Source organism: Acanthochromis polyacanthus, chromosome 15 (genome assembly GCF_021347895.1).
Source record: "Acanthochromis polyacanthus isolate Apoly-LR-REF ecotype Palm Island chromosome 15, KAUST_Apoly_ChrSc, whole genome shotgun sequence".
In the NCBI taxonomy this organism is placed as follows: Eukaryota; Metazoa; Chordata; class Actinopteri; family Pomacentridae; genus Acanthochromis; species Acanthochromis polyacanthus.
Window position 1 is genome coordinate 5,493,044 of NC_067127.1, and position 15,590 is coordinate 5,508,633.

General features: G+C 41.1%; 1 protein-coding gene across 1 annotated transcript in view; it reads left to right on the top strand.

Annotated features, from left to right (window-relative positions):
- The window catches only part of LOC110957643 (serine protease HTRA1A-like), a 30,650-nt gene extending 17,757 nt beyond the window's left edge, over positions 1 to 12,893 (top strand). Inside the window, exons 4-9 of the mRNA XM_022203775.2 lie at positions 6,605 to 6,799; positions 6,883 to 6,915; positions 7,037 to 7,151; positions 9,342 to 9,399; positions 9,512 to 9,607; positions 12,215 to 12,893. Coding sequence (XP_022059467.1) covers positions 6,605 to 6,799; positions 6,883 to 6,915; positions 7,037 to 7,151; positions 9,342 to 9,399; positions 9,512 to 9,607; positions 12,215 to 12,383 — 666 coding nt within the window. The 3' untranslated portion in view covers positions 12,384 to 12,893. The remainder of the gene's footprint in view (positions 1 to 6,604; positions 6,800 to 6,882; positions 6,916 to 7,036; positions 7,152 to 9,341; positions 9,400 to 9,511; positions 9,608 to 12,214) is intronic.
- Positions 12,894 to 15,590: the final 2,697 nt, after the last annotated feature.

Consider the following 15,590-nt stretch of genomic DNA (forward strand, 5'->3'; position numbering starts at 1 on the left):
TTTATATTAAAATGAAAGTGTTATCCAGCTGCTGTCTTATGATGAGAGCAAAGGAGGATGTAAGGTGATGTTGATAAAATCTTTATTAGCAGGACATGTTAGTGGATGGATACAAGAAATACCAAAAAATCTATCAACCTTTCTGGTTCCAAGTCAGTCAGTGGTCATTTATTTTAACTATGACCATTTCCATCCATCCATCCGTCCGTCCGTCCGTCCGTCCGTCCGTCCGTCTGTCCATCCAGTTGTGATTATCCAGGATCATTCTGTGGTGGCAGCAGGCTAAACAACCCATTCTTCCTTGGTGATTCCAAGGCATTCCCAAGCCAGATGAGATGTATAATCCATCCAGTGAGTTCTGAGTAGCTCAGAAAACTTCCAAAGGAAGTCGCCCTGGAGTGACCCTAATCAAATACCTGATTGAGCTGTGACCCTACTTCAAGACGACTTGATGTCCGAGTTTCTTGTACATACTGTCTCTAAGGCTGAGTCCATGTTTCCTACAGAGGAAACCCCTTTCGACTGCTTGTATCTGCATTCTAATTCTTTTGGTTGCTACCCAGAGCCCATGACCATTGGTGAGGGTTGGAACAAAAACCAACTGGTAAATGTTGAGATTCAACTTCCAGCTTGGCACCCTCCTCACCACAATGGTCAAGTACAACGCCTCTAACCCGTCTGACCATCTCATGCTCCATTTTTCCATCACTTGTAAAGATTTTCCAAGATACTTAAACTTCTACTTCAATCGACATGGCCTCAGACCTGGAGGTGCTGATTCTCATCCATCATCTTCTCATCAATGTGCACTGAAGGTCACGTCCCGATGAAGCCAAAGAAAGCCACATCTGCAAAAAAATTGTTATGAATTGACAAAGACGCCATTCATAAAGTGCTTCTCCTAAACCTAACCAAGTCATTTTTGAACAGAACTGAAACCTAACCATGGAGCCCCCACAACATAAAATTGAACATTGAAGTGCAACAGTTTTGGGGTACAGCCAGATTTTTCTGGTTATTACCAATGTACTTGTTGACTCGTTTTGTAAAACATGTATGCTGAAAGCTTATCCCAACACACATCAGCCAAGAGGTTGGGTCAACCGTATAAATAAAAGCATGACCTAATACTTACGGTAAAAGAGAAATGAACCACATGTAGTCTCCCTGAAGCAAATGAGGCCTTTGGCAATTAGACCTCATCTACTCATCATTGTGATTTGTGCAGTTCAAAGTTTTGTGGTGTCTGGCCAGAACCGAGACGCCCTCGAGCCCTCGTGAGCTTTCATGCAAAGCTACACAGAGTGAAACGTAACGCACGAAACTCGCAGGCATATGTTTGCTCTTAGACAGACCAGAAAACCTTCTCGACAACATATGGAAGCCATAGTGGTTTTCCGTACTGGTGTCAGCAAGGATATGGTTTTACCCAGCGTGATTTGGACACCTACAAAGCGAGACATTCTTCATGTGTTCACTTTGATTTACACATACCTCTGTGACATTTCCTCAAATCATAGTTAAAACATTCACCTACATATTAGGATTTTTCATCATTCTAAACATGCACGAACAGGTAGTCATGCGCACATAAATGAGCCCCTTACATGCCTTACAAGCACTCACTCAAACACAGTCGGAATCCCCTCTTTCCAACCCCTTCGGCCTGATCTTCAGATCCTCAGTCTTGATGTTATGTAGTGCGTGCTGAATCCTGCCCCATTTTATATCTGCATTAGCACAACCTCCAGGGCACAAGTTCAGACCTCGGCAGCAACATCCTGTACCTTATTGTGCTTGTGAAATTCGCACGGTAGAACTAGTCTCCTGCTTTGAAGTCACTAAAGAAACACATGAGCTTAAGCGACTACAGTTGTGCTTAAATGCAGTTCGGGGTCACGCGCTGACCCAACCAAAACTCCTCTGTCTGAATTTGTGTATTTTAAAGTGGTCTGGCTGTATATCTAAGCAGTGCCAGGTGTGTGGGTTTTAATTTACAGACTTCAGTTTTCGGCCTCCGGCCTCCTTGTGTGTTCATGTGTGCCTCAGAAACTATTAAACCACCGTCCATCCCAGCTTTGACTGGAGTTAAAGTTTGCACCTGGTCCGCTCATAAAACAGTAGTTAGTGTAATGGCTTTTAAATGAGGCTCCAAATGACTGGGGCTGAAACATTAAACAATGATCAATCTCTACAGTAACTCTGCGGCTATTTTCAAAGTGATTCGTTTGTCTGTTAGCTTATCCACGCTGTTGTCCCTTCACCACGATGTTGCAAAATCTGTCTGAAGGCTGAATCAAAACTCAAAAGGTAAAAAATGTTGGAATTCTTCTCAGCACGTGCCCCCTTACGTCTTTGGTCAAAGCAAACAAAGCTCTTCAGTCCTCCCTGCCTCTCTCAGTCTGATGCTCCACTTCTTCTCTTATCTTAAGACCGTGGTGAACATGGCTTCCTTCCAGACATGAAAGAGAATAATCTCCGCTGTCATCGATGGGAGGCCGTCTCCATCCTAACAAAACAAGAACCTCTCATTTTTGGAAACAAGATGCTATCCTCACACTACATCAGATCAGACTTTTCCAAAAACTACACAGAGGGTGTGAGTTATTTTCTCTGATATGTTTTCAAACTGCTGCTTTTTTTTAAAACCAAAAATACTTTTTGGGGTCATAAGCTTGTTTCTGCCAACTCAGACTGCATGCGTCGACGTAACATCACATGTGAGTTATTCATCTCACATTCTCAGACGCTCTTCCTGTGGTTTGTGGCGTTTGCTTCACCTTGCCTCCTTCCTTTAAGTGTGCCTACAGTATAGTGTCTTTGGGTGAAGCACCAGTGGACGTTAACCTTCCTCTGAAATAGCAGGGTGAGTCACTTGGGTGGCCAGGAAAGGCGGGTTCACATGGCGAGGTGATTTTCCACCAGTCATTCCAGATTGCTGACTAGTAAAAATTAGTAAGTGATATGTAAGCGCGGGGTCTTGCAAAATGTTGGGGAGTGTGCATGTTTAACGTTTGTTCTGAACTCTCACCCAGGCGCTGTTTGCTTGGCGGGCGATTCCTGTGTTTTGCGTGTTGTGTGCATGGTTTTTCTGAACGCAGTGTGACTTTGTGTGGGTGAGTCGGGGCTTACAAGCAGCTTTCCAATCGTGTGAGGGTTCCTCAAACCTGGCATTTTCACCTGATAGCAACAGTCACCATGGCACCACCAGTATCACTAACTGTTATCATAATCATGGTGACGGGCAGCGAATGTCTTGGCAGAGACTCGTATCCACCTGACGTCCTTCCTCTCTCTCTCTCTCAGCTGTGAGTCCTGCTTCCCTTCTCCATCTGGTTAGACTCTTATCTCACATGGAGTGTGACGGGAGAAGGCGAGCGGGGGCGATTATACACACTGCTACTCCTGTGTCAGGTGTCTGTTTGTGTGTGAAAGCGTGTGCCAAATGCTTGTTTCCTGTATCCTCAGCCTGCCATGTTTCCCTTGCAACATCCCCGCAATGTTAATAAGAAGCCCACAGGAATCAGGAACACGGCCTCCTCAGACGCTCGTGTCAGTTGCAGCCGTGTTTGTATTTGCGTGTCCGTGTCGGTGCGTGCATGTGAGGTAAAGGTTCTTATCCTCAGTTACTGGCTATCACTATCTTTGCTGTCTTCTAATAATAACTTCACCTCCGGGGTCAAGATCGTTCACAGCGACGTTCAACACACTGACGCAGAATCAGACGTATGCCCGATATCAGGGGTGTCAAACATGTGGCCCATGGGCCTATACCGGCCCTCCAGAGGGTCCAATTCGGCCCTCAGTGTGTAAAAATTATGAAGAAGACATTAACTGTAATTTGTAAATTTATGAAACCATAAATTTAAAAAAAAATTTCTAGACCATGAGAAGTTGTTTTGATCAAAAAGTAAAATACTAGATTGTCCTTTTGTTATTTTGTGTCTCTTTTTTGTAATATTTTGTCTTGTTTTTGTCTTTTTTTGTCCAACTTTTATCATTTGTCTCATGGTTTTGTCCTTTTGTTTCTCGTTTTTGTTGTTTTGTGTTTATTTTTTGTGTCTCTCGTGCTTTTTGTCTTATTTTTGAAATTTTGTGTTTCGCTTTATATGTTGCTTTGTGCATCATTTTTGTTGTTTTGTATTTTTTGTTTGTTGTTTGTCTACTTTTTTGTCATTTTGTAACTTTTTGTCCAATTTTTGTCTCAATTTTGTGTAGTTTGTTGCATTTTGTTGTTATTTTGTGTTTCATTTTTGTAATATTTTGTCTTGTTTTTGTTGTTTTCATCTTTTTTTTAATCATAAAGTAAAATACTATATCGTGCAGTTCCAGATACCTGAGACTAAATGTTTTGTTCCTTTGTAGAAGCTGTGATCTAAATGTTGTAATGTGTAAATGATAAACTGAGTCATAATATTGTTGAAATTGAATGTATTTTTCTGCAGAAATTTCAGGTTGTTCATAATGTTTTGTGAAAAAATAGTTCCTTGAATGTGAACATTTTCAGGATGTATGTTTTTGCACCAAAACAAAGGAAAAAAAATTGGAGTTGTGGCTATTTTTATTGGTTATTATGCTCTGATTTAACTGGTCCGGCCCACTTGAGATCAAACTGGGTTGAATGTGGCCCCTGAACTAGAATGAGTTTGACACTCTTGCCCTAGATGTTTTCCAATAAATCAATTTTCACTTAAAGTACTTAAAGAATGAGGCGTCTGCTGTCTGTTTATTGAGACTGCATCTGCCAGCAGCCATAAATGTGCAGCGTAGGCAGCGTGATTTATGGCTGAGAGTAACATACTTTGTGATTGGACTACATATTTCACATAGATCCTTTTGTCTGTGTGTGCCAACTTGTGTTGCTGTCTCAGTTACCTTGCAGCCTTCTCTGGCTCCTATTTATAACCCAGAGTAAACAAAATGGATACACAGCACTTGGGACAGATCCTCTTTTTTTTTCTTTTTTTTTTCAAAGATAGTGCTCGTGTGCCGTCTGGTCGTCGGGTACAGCCTGTGCACAGACTCAGCGTGATGTGGCGGTTTGTGAGCTTTGACTGTGGGCTGATGATTTCATTCAGAGAAGGAAACTGTCACTGCGGATGGATAAATATATCCTCTCTGTCTGTCTCAGCAGCCTGGTTTCCATTGCCCAGTGTAACATTCCCAACCAGAACTTTAAGGTAGTCATTATTTGCTGCGTATCAGTCAGTTTTCCAGCATCTGTGGTCTGTTGGCTCACATTCACCATTAGGAATGATTTGTCAGCTGGACTGCACTTTCAATCCAACAAACATGCGTTTGATCTTGATTATTAGTATTTGGAGTTGTTTGGCGTCGACGCCGCTTCTCCCTGCGGCCGTAAGGGAGTAATTGTTTTTGTGTGGGCGCCCTGCCATGCAGCATCGAGTGGGCTGTGTTTAAAAGAGCTGCGGTTTAGCTGTAATTATTTTCCTACTGTCCACTCATGAAACACATGATCACGAGAAGCCTGTAAAGCTCAGCAGAGTAAATGTAGCTGGAGCAATACTGAACTTGTGATTTCCGAGACCTGCTGGCTAGGAAAGTTGAAAAAACAGTATAACTTTTAATATTCAGTCACCAAATTCCACATTTATACTATATGAATCTGAAATAAAACAGATGAACTGGATTGCTAAATACAAAGCCAAATGTGGTCACCTACGGTATTTCCACATCAGTCTCACATTTTATGCCGACCACATTGTACTAGCAGAAGAAATACGATTTAATTTCAAAATGCTCGTGCTGAATTAACATAAACTGTTCACAATAGTTCGCTGGCACCGCTTTAGATGTCGTTGTTATTCTTTATACACCAACTATCCCGCTGGGAGTGTTGTAATGGTGGGGATTTCCGATAAATGCACGCCGTCATTGAAGTTATTCTGACTCTGAAATCCTTTGAGACTAAGCTAACGTGTGCCAGTGTTCCTTAAGACATAATCACATTTACCTTGCCATACCATAATAACACCCTTTCGCTACTTGAAGCATTCTTTGGAATATTGGGATGTAATTAAACTTTTTTCAGACATCAAACATTCAGTTGTAATCGTCCTTAGTTCACCTTTTCTCGCATGGACCAGTGATTTGTTATTCCGCTTTTTGCAGGTTTCTTCCATGAAATGTGTCACATTTCAAAAACATCTGGAAAATGTCTGTAATTTTCTGCAACATTAATGAGAATAATAGTCTGCAGCCAAGCTAGCAGCTTGGTGAAGCAGCACATTGAATGTAAGTGTTGCTTTTCTGATGCTTAATTAAGAGGTTTGCAGCATTAATTTAGCATGTTAGCATGGAGACAGCTTAACACAGGCTGATGGGAAAGTCATTAGTTTTGCAGCATAGTTGGTCATAAACTAAAAATATCTCAGAATGAAAAGCGACGGGATCACCCAAAGGAATACAAGCTGTCCTAATGTGGGCATGAATGTGTCCACCACTGTTCAGGCCATGGTAGACCAAACACTGCTGCCATCCTGAAAGCTGCTTCTGCAAAATTACACAAAAACAATTACGCATTCTTTGCATGCGAGATCCTAGTAACTTGAACGTGTTGTCCCTCTGTGTGTTGAACTTGCAGACCAAGCTTCCGGTTCTGTTGCTGGGCCGATCATCCGACCTGAGACCAGGGGAGTTTGTGGTCGCCATCGGCAGCCCGTTTTCCCTCCAGAACACAGTTACTACAGGAATCGTCAGCACCACTCAGCGAGGGGGCAGAGAGCTCGGCCTTCGCAACTCCGACATGGATTACATCCAGACTGACGCCATCATTAATGTAAATGAATGCAGATTCCTTCCCATTAGATTTTGGTTTCTTAAACGCACAAATAATAAGTGATATGTCCTTCTGCTTCACAGTATGGCAACTCTGGAGGGCCTCTGGTGAATTTGGTGAGCCATTTTTTATCCTTACAGCAGACCAAGCCCATTTTTATGTTCTCATGACATCTTAACATGCAGATGATGATTCACAGTTTGCTACCAGCCGCTAAGCTGAGGTTTGTTGTTTTAGGACGGAGAAGTGATCGGCATCAACACCCTGAAAGTGACGGCCGGCATCTCCTTTGCAATTCCCTCCGACAAGATCCGACAGTTCCTGGCCGAGTCATACGACAGGCAGTCCAGAGGTATGAGCTCTGACTGAAGTAGCTCGTCATGTTTTCATTTTATTGCTTCTAATCAATCACCAAGACAAAGCGTAAAAGGCAAAAGACTTGGACCGAGATCCCATTTGGATGTGCAGCAAAGGAGCTATAACTCAGCACAGGGCTTGTTGTTTTTTCATCTCCGTGTGCTGTCTTAATATATATTCTGCACATTAAAAGCTTTATGAATCTGCGCCCAGCATTACCTAATAGAACTTTGACATTGCAAATAAAGTGCACAGAAAAAGATGCCAGAACACATCAAGTTGTTTCTGTATTTTACAGCTTTTCATCCTTTACCTCACACTGTGTTCTAGTCCAGCATATACACACGTGGACAAAATTGTTGGTACCCCTTAGTTAAAGAAGGAAAAACCCACAATTCTCACTGAAATCACTTGAAACTCACAAAAGTAACAATAAATAAAAATTTATTGAAAATTAAATAATCAAAATCAGCCATCACTTTTGAATTGTTGATTAACATAATTATTAAAAAAAAACAAACTAATGAAATAGGGCTGGACAAAAATGATGGTACCCATAACTTAATATTTTGTTGCACAACCTTTTGAGGCAATCACTGCAATTAAACGATTTCTGTATTTGTCAATGAGCGTTCTACAGCTGTCAACAGGTATTTTGGCCCACTCCTCATGAGCAAACAGCTCCAGTTGTCTCAGGTTTGATGGGTGTCTTCTCCAAATGGCATGTTTCAGCTCCTTCCACATATGTTCAATGGGATTCAGATCTGGGCTCATAGAAGGCCACTTTAGAATAGTCCAACGCTTTTCTCTCAGCCATTCTTGGGTGTTTTTGGCTGTGTGTTTTGGATCGTTGTCCTGTTGGAAGACCCATGACCTGCGACTGAGACCAAGCTTTCTGACACTAGGCAGCACATTTCTCTCCAGAATGCCTTGATAGTCTTCAGATTTCATCGTACCTTGCACACTTTCAAGACACCCTGTGCCAGATGCAGCAAAGCAGCCCAAAAACATTACTGAGCCTCCTCCATGTTTCACCGTAGGGACAGTGTTCTTTTCTTCGTATGCTTGGTTTTTGAGTCTATGAACATAGAGTTGATGTGCCTTACCAAAAAGCTCCAGTTTGGTCTCATCTGTCCAAAGGACATTCTCCCAGAAGCTTTGTGGCTTGTCAACATGCATTTTTGCAAATTCCAGTCTGGCTTTTTTATGAGTTTTTTTCAGCAGTGGTGTCCTCCTTGGTCGTCTCCCATGAAGTCCACTTTGGCTCAAACAACGACGAATGGTGCGATCTGACACTGATGTACCTTGGCCTTGGAGTTCACCTTTAATTTCTTTGGAGGTTGCTCTGGGCTCTTTGGATACAATTCCAACGATCCGTCTCTTCAATTTGTCATCAATTTTCCTCTTGCGGCCACGTCCAGGGAGGTTGGCTACTGTCCCGTGGGTCTTGAACTTCTGAATAATATGAGCCACTGTTGTCACAGGAACTTCAAGCTGTTTAGAGATGGTCTTATAGCCTTTACCTTTAAGATGTTTGTCTATAATTTTTTTTCGGATGTCCTGGGACAATTCTCTCCTTCGCTTTCTGTTGTCCATGTTCAGTGTGGTACACACCTTTTCACCAAACAGCAGGGTGACTACTTGTCTCCCTTTAAATAGGCAGACTGACAGATTATGAGTTTGGAAACACCTGTGATGTCAATTAAATGACACACCTGAGTTAATCATGTCACTCTGGTCAAATAGTTTTCAATCTTTTATAGAGGTACCATCATTTTTGTCCAGGCCTGTTTCATTAGTTTGTTTTTTTAAATAATTATGTTAATCAACAATTCAAAAGTAATGGCTGTTTTTGATTATTTAATTTTCAATAAATTTTTATTTATTGTTACTTTTGTGAGTTTCAAGTGATTTCAGTGAGAATTGTGGGTTTTTCCTTCTTTAACTGAGGGGTACCAACAATTTTGTCCACGTGTGTACGTGGATTTAAATGAAATATCTGTATGATGAGTAGACTGGAAAACAGGATGGAACATGTAGATGAGCATATGTGCAAACGATGCAGCGAGAAGTGCAAGATTAATGAGACAATTTGATCGAAAGTCATATTTCTTTAGCATATACTGAAAGAAAAGCCAGCAGTTGAGAGGATGAATGATTGGACTGTGCTGTTGTGTGTCTGCAGGGAGGACAGATGCTAAGAAGAAGTATATTGGTGTGAGGATGATGACTCTCACTCCAGCGTGAGTTGCAAACTTTTCTGTGGATTCTCAGTGAAATATATGCAGAATCGCAACTCTGTATAACGCTTAGACGAGTGGAAATTGCAACTCCTCTCCTTTCTTTCGCTGCTAGCTTAGCCAAAGAGCTGAAGACTCGACACCGTGACTTCCCTGACATCACCTCTGGAGCTTATGTTATGGAGGTCATCGCAAAGACACCAGCTGCAACGTAAGGAACACATTAGGCCCACATGGTTTAAAAGGCTTTGGCCCACTGCAAGCTAACTTGATTGTAACTTTATGACTTATAGAAAAGTGCAAATGGAAGTGGTCTCCTTCGGTGCTATGGGATATTGTGTTTGGCACTTAAAGCTACACATGTGCACTTAATTCACACACTCTGCATGGAACCACTGCTTCACTCTCTCAATGCAAATGGACAGTATATTTCATTTCCTTTCCTAATTTAATCCCTTGTCTAACTGTCACACACACACACACACACACACACACACACACACACACACACACACACACACACACACACACACACACACACACACACACACACACACACACACAGCCTCCTACATGACTTGTCCTACTAGGATGTAGATTCATGGCGTGCCTGGAGTGCCTTGCTCTCGAAAATATCCCCCCTCCTCCCACAATCGCAGCCCACTCCAATCAGCCGCTACCACAACTCCAGTGGAGTTGGGGTGGGGGAGACGCTGAGGTCAGCTATTTCCTTCAAACCTCATGCGGGGAGGTTACTAGCTGCGCTGTGGTTTTCCTGCGCCTGCTCACCCAGCCCACGCCGGATCGGTCGGCCTTTCTCCTGCTAGGCCTCATCAGAGTTTACTCATTGCTCAAATCGCCCGGCTTTTTGCATAATAACATTTCTGCGGTTCCTTTTATGCTCCGTGTTATTTTCTAGGCTGCACTTTCACGCTTTTTGATCTGTGTGTTGTTGTTTTTTTTTACCGCCTTTGGAAACCTTGACCCTGCCATAGAGAAACCTTCCATTTGCTGTGCTGGAGGTGTCGCAGCAGCTGAGTGTAATGAGGTGAACGCTGGAGGTGAAGTGCAGGTGTGGTGGTCGGTGTTTACATGTGGCTCTGATTAACACTCAGCTCTTGATATCGCTGCTGCTCACCGCTTCGCTCCGTGGATGATTTCGGCTTTACTAGTTTGTTTTTTCTGCATTGCGGGTGTGCAGTCGGCCAACGTGTTTTTATTTGCGTAGCATTCTGGATCATTATCGCTCCGTCATTAAAATTCTTACTGCAGATGTTAACATTAATTCTCATCGTGCTCGCAGACCCGTAAACAAACCTGACCAAAGTGCGAGTTAAATATGTTGTGGACATTACATCTGTAGGCCATTAAATAAACCTGCTGCTTTTATTCTTTCTACTAAAGCCTGAAGAGGAAATTATAGCAATACTTCGTGTTAGGAGTGGAGGAAATTGTCATAAAAGCAAGACATTTGATGAAAGGAACAAAACCAACAAGACTGTCTGAAGCACATGCAAATTTTTAGACATCTTCATCTATTTGGAAAGTATAACAGTTTCCTAAAGCGTTACTCAAGCTGGAATAAATGAGTAAGTGAATCAGTGAATTTGCTGTTAAATAAAAATAAACTCCAATGGTTTGGATCACCGGTGTGCTTTTAATTGTTTTTCTGACCACAGTGGAATAATAGAGGAGTCAGATATATGATGCTCTAAATACAGGAATAATATTGCCATAGGATGAGTTAATTGGTGTTTTTTTTATATCTCAACCATTGGATTTGTTGACAATAAGATGAAGGTCTTCTTCTCCCTTTCTTTGAAGCTGTAAAGGCTATACAATATATCACAAAGTCAAATTGATCAGCGAAATATTCTCTTTTCTTCCAAAGTTGGCCTTGAAGTCGATTTCTTGTTTGATTTCTTTGTGAACTATGTTCCCTTGTGGTGAGAGTTTGATGGTAGTTTCTTCTGTATATCTATATTATGTATTTATACACTGGATAAAGGATGGAGCTAACGGCCCTTTGCTGGAATAATGCATCAAAACTCTCAGATAGATCTTCGGAATACTAACTACAAACTGAAAAGGTTTACAAAAAATCAGAAACAAAACAGATTTTTTTTTTGTAAAAAGGCAATGTTAAATGGTCAGTCAGACTTTATTTTCATGACACTTTAATACATGCAATGAGGAAACATCAGATGAGATTAAATGAAACAAAATAAGATAGATAAATAAATAAATATAATTCAATAAAATGTCTGTCATAGAAATAGACAGAGATGGAAACAGAAGTCAAAAATTCTAAAAATAGAAAAAGAAATGACAGCATTAAGTAATAAACAGCACATTAAATTGACCAAAAATATGTAAATAGATGAATAAATGAGGAAATCAATAAATAAAATTAGGTCTAATAAGTTTAATCAACAAATAAGATCTGTCAAATCAATCAAAAGCCCGACTAAAAAGGTAAAGGTATCGACTAAAAATGGTCAACAAGCTAAGAATACATCTCCTTGATCGGAAATCCATGTTTCAAGACACGACTTAAACTTTCAGTTCTTAAACAGTCCATACAGAGCAGCATTTTGTTGCTATCGTTGTTTTTTGAGACATTTTTGCATTGAGAGTAGATAGTGATGGGAGGTGATTTGCAGCCGCTTGACTTCTTAAACCTCCAGGTCCAGGTACTGTTCAGCTCCATGCACCTCCTGAGAGACTAGAACTGTAGCAGAACATTACGTCACTCTGCTGAGATAAACAAAATGTTATTATCCTTCAATCAGTCTCTTCTCCTTCTTCTGTCCTACAGAGGTGGCCTCAAAGAGCACGACGTCATCATCTCAATCAACGGCCAGAGGATTTCCACGGCGACCGACGTCAGCACCGCCATCAAGAAGGACAACACCTTGCGAGTAGTCGTTCGCCGTGGCAACGAGGACGCCATCCTCACCGTTGTTCCCATGGAGATCGACCCTTGACCCTCCACGAATCCCCCCCACAGGAGCTGGAGTTAGGTTTTACTTATCACCAGTGGACCTTATATCAGAGGAGGGAAGGATTCTACTGACACACCCTCCCCTAGTGGCCCAGAGGCCGGTGGCACCACACATCCAGGAAAATTCTGGCTTTGCCTTGAAAGGAACGACTGTGCAGAAGCTGTAAAAAGCAGCGCTGTGCTTTGTTTTCCGTGTGTGTCTTCACTTTTAGTCTGTAATGCTTCGATCAATGCTACTACTGTTCGGTCACAAAAAAACTTGGTGTAGTTTTCATCTGCTTTCTCGTCTTATGTCTTCTTTTTTTTAATATAGACTTTTGCTCAGTCAGACCCTTCCACTGCAATTTTAAGCAATTTAGAGACTCACTGAGAAAATCTGATTTGTATAATTGTTGTTCCTTAACTCCTTTTAAAAGTACTGTAGAATGTTTTTGTTGATTTTGTGATGTAAACCGAAAAGAAAATAAAGGGTTTACCTTCATTTGTCACTCAGCATGCTGGCTTTCTCCTTTTCTTTCCGTCTCTTTTCAACAGACACACGTATTTCGAGAAGAACTGCACTCAAGCTGATATTACAATATTTTCTTTGTGTGTGCACAGAGTTTGTGTAACCGTGGCTCGTGCACGTACGCACACAGTAAAGAGACGTAAAGCCAATGGGGATCTGGTTTAAATTTGATTTTACTGCCTTCATATGGACTTGATAGTGGTGTCGTGTGATTGTTGGGCCAGGGGCTCTGCAGGCTGACCTCAGAGACGGGAGTGTGAGCCAAGCAGAGATCCGACCCACAGTGCAGCGGCCACAGATGTGAGGCTCGCATACGCTTAATGTTTTTGGTAGAGATTTTTGTTTACCACATGAATTTTGGATGAAGATGATGAAGTAGACCTCATGAGAACTACAGAAAACCACCACGATTTCAGAAACGGCTTCAAGATACACAAAAAAAGAGGGTCTTTGACCAAGAACCTCTTTCGGTACACGTGAAATCAGCTGTGGTGAAACTGTGCAGAAACCTTTGTTTTTCTTTACTGTAACCCACCATAGCTCAAATGTAAGGTTGCGAAATGAAATCGAGCTTTGCAAGTATGTTGAAAGGACAGAGGAGCATATTTTGTCATCCAGTGGTTGGCCTTGCCATTTTTTTTTCTTACATTTGAATTGCAGACCATTTCTGTAATAACCTCTAGATGTTTATCCTTCTCCCATTTTTCCATTCACATTCACCACATGGAGGCTCTATTACAGCAAAGTGTTTTCCCATGATGTTCAGCACAATCCCACAAGGATCCAGTGGATATTTTACATTTTGACTTTTGTTTTTGGTTAAATATCATCACACATGGAGACCCAGTTGAAAGATATATGCGTATATTTGCCATCAAAGGCCAGATGGGAGACCTAAAAAAAAATTACGGGGACAGAAGTACGACGGTAAGTGCTGCTGCCATCTCATGGTTCGGGCTCAGTGTTGCAGTCTGTCATCTTAATTTGAGCACCAAACTATGTAGCAAATATTTTGGACCAATGTCCCACTCAAAGTTGATATTCTATGTTTTTTTATTTAACTTGGCAATGCCATAGATGATTGAGTCATTTTCTCCATGCCTGCAAAACATTCAGAGATTACAGTGTGCATATGGAGCATTGTTCTCAGCTGCAAAGTTTGCCTGTTAATGAAGTCATGACTGCAAAACTGCCAAGACCTGTGCTCAGAACCATCAGTCAAACAGGGCACGGCCGTATTACCTCACCACCTCTGGGCCTTGATGTGGATTGACATTCTCTCTCCCAACCTAAATACATACAAATGCCAGAAATCTGTATGTTTTTCACTGAGCGGACGTGGTGTTATCGCTGTCCAAATGCTCTATAATGATGACAGAGCGACTGACAAAACCCTCTGGTCATTTGGTTAATTGTGATGTACGACTTGGATGAGGAAAGAGAAATATGTTCAAAACTGTGTCCACTTTACTGTTGATATCATGGCAACTGTGACCCCAAGACATGATTAGATGTCCAACTCTATAGGAGTTGATACATTTTCTTTAAGTGATAAAAGGGCCAAAAAACATTTTAAAATCCCAAAAACACATTTCACATGGCTCCCATGGGAATTTATTATCCCTTTGTTTCTGAATGGAGGTCAGCCATTTCCACCAAGGACTTCCATGCTTTGAAGGAGGTGTTGTCATGTCTGAACGATGGCCATTTCAGTATTGATACAGTTGAGACCCATTTTCCCTGTAGACCCAGGCTGTTTAGAGCGCAGTAGTCATTCATTTGACACCATCTGCTCCCCAGACCGGTGCCAGTGCTGGTTTTTCTGCTCTCTGTTTACACACTGCTGGAGGTGTTTGAACATTCAGTCCAGTGAGAAAACAAGAATCAAATTTGGCTGCACAGAACGGCATTTCTATTGATCGCATAGGATATTACGTTTTATTGAGATAACAGATAAAATGGCACAGGTTGAATATTTTCTCTCTTTTTGTCTTTATAGAAATCAAGATAATAACGTAGCAAATTAGAATGATTATTTGCATGAAATAAATACGGATGGCTTCAGTAATTTGAAATAGAAAACGAGATTTTTTTCCTAGATTTTAGAGGGTTTTGATTTCATTTAGCCTGGATCAGTTTAAGTGTCTCCCATTACAGTTTAGGCAAGTGATGGTTTGTGGCCACAAACAAATTTAGGCAAAAAAAACAAAACTCAAAACACCCTGTATTACCAGATTAAAAGCTGGCAATGTGTGAACAGTTTTGCTGAACAAATAGTCCCTACAAAAAACTGTTGTTGAGGATGTTTTGGAATTTGAGTGAACTGAGTGCTTCTTAACTAACAATCTATTTATTCTCTCTTTAAAAATCTTGTCTAAACCTCGGTTTAAGGCATATTGAAAACATTTTAAACAACATTAATCGTATTTGTTTTGCCATGGGAGCTGCAAAATTTAAGAGATACACAATATTTTATTTAGAAATTACTAGACTTGCAATTTCCAATGTAACCCTCTTGAGCAATATTCATTTCACGCAATGCCTTGTTGTTTTAATCATCTAATCAAAATCAGCTTTCATGGCCAAGCATATACACGACCTACAAGAAATTTGGTTTCAGGTGTTGGTGTCACCCTAGGAATATAGAAAGAAAATAGTAATAATAAAAAAGAAACTATAGGA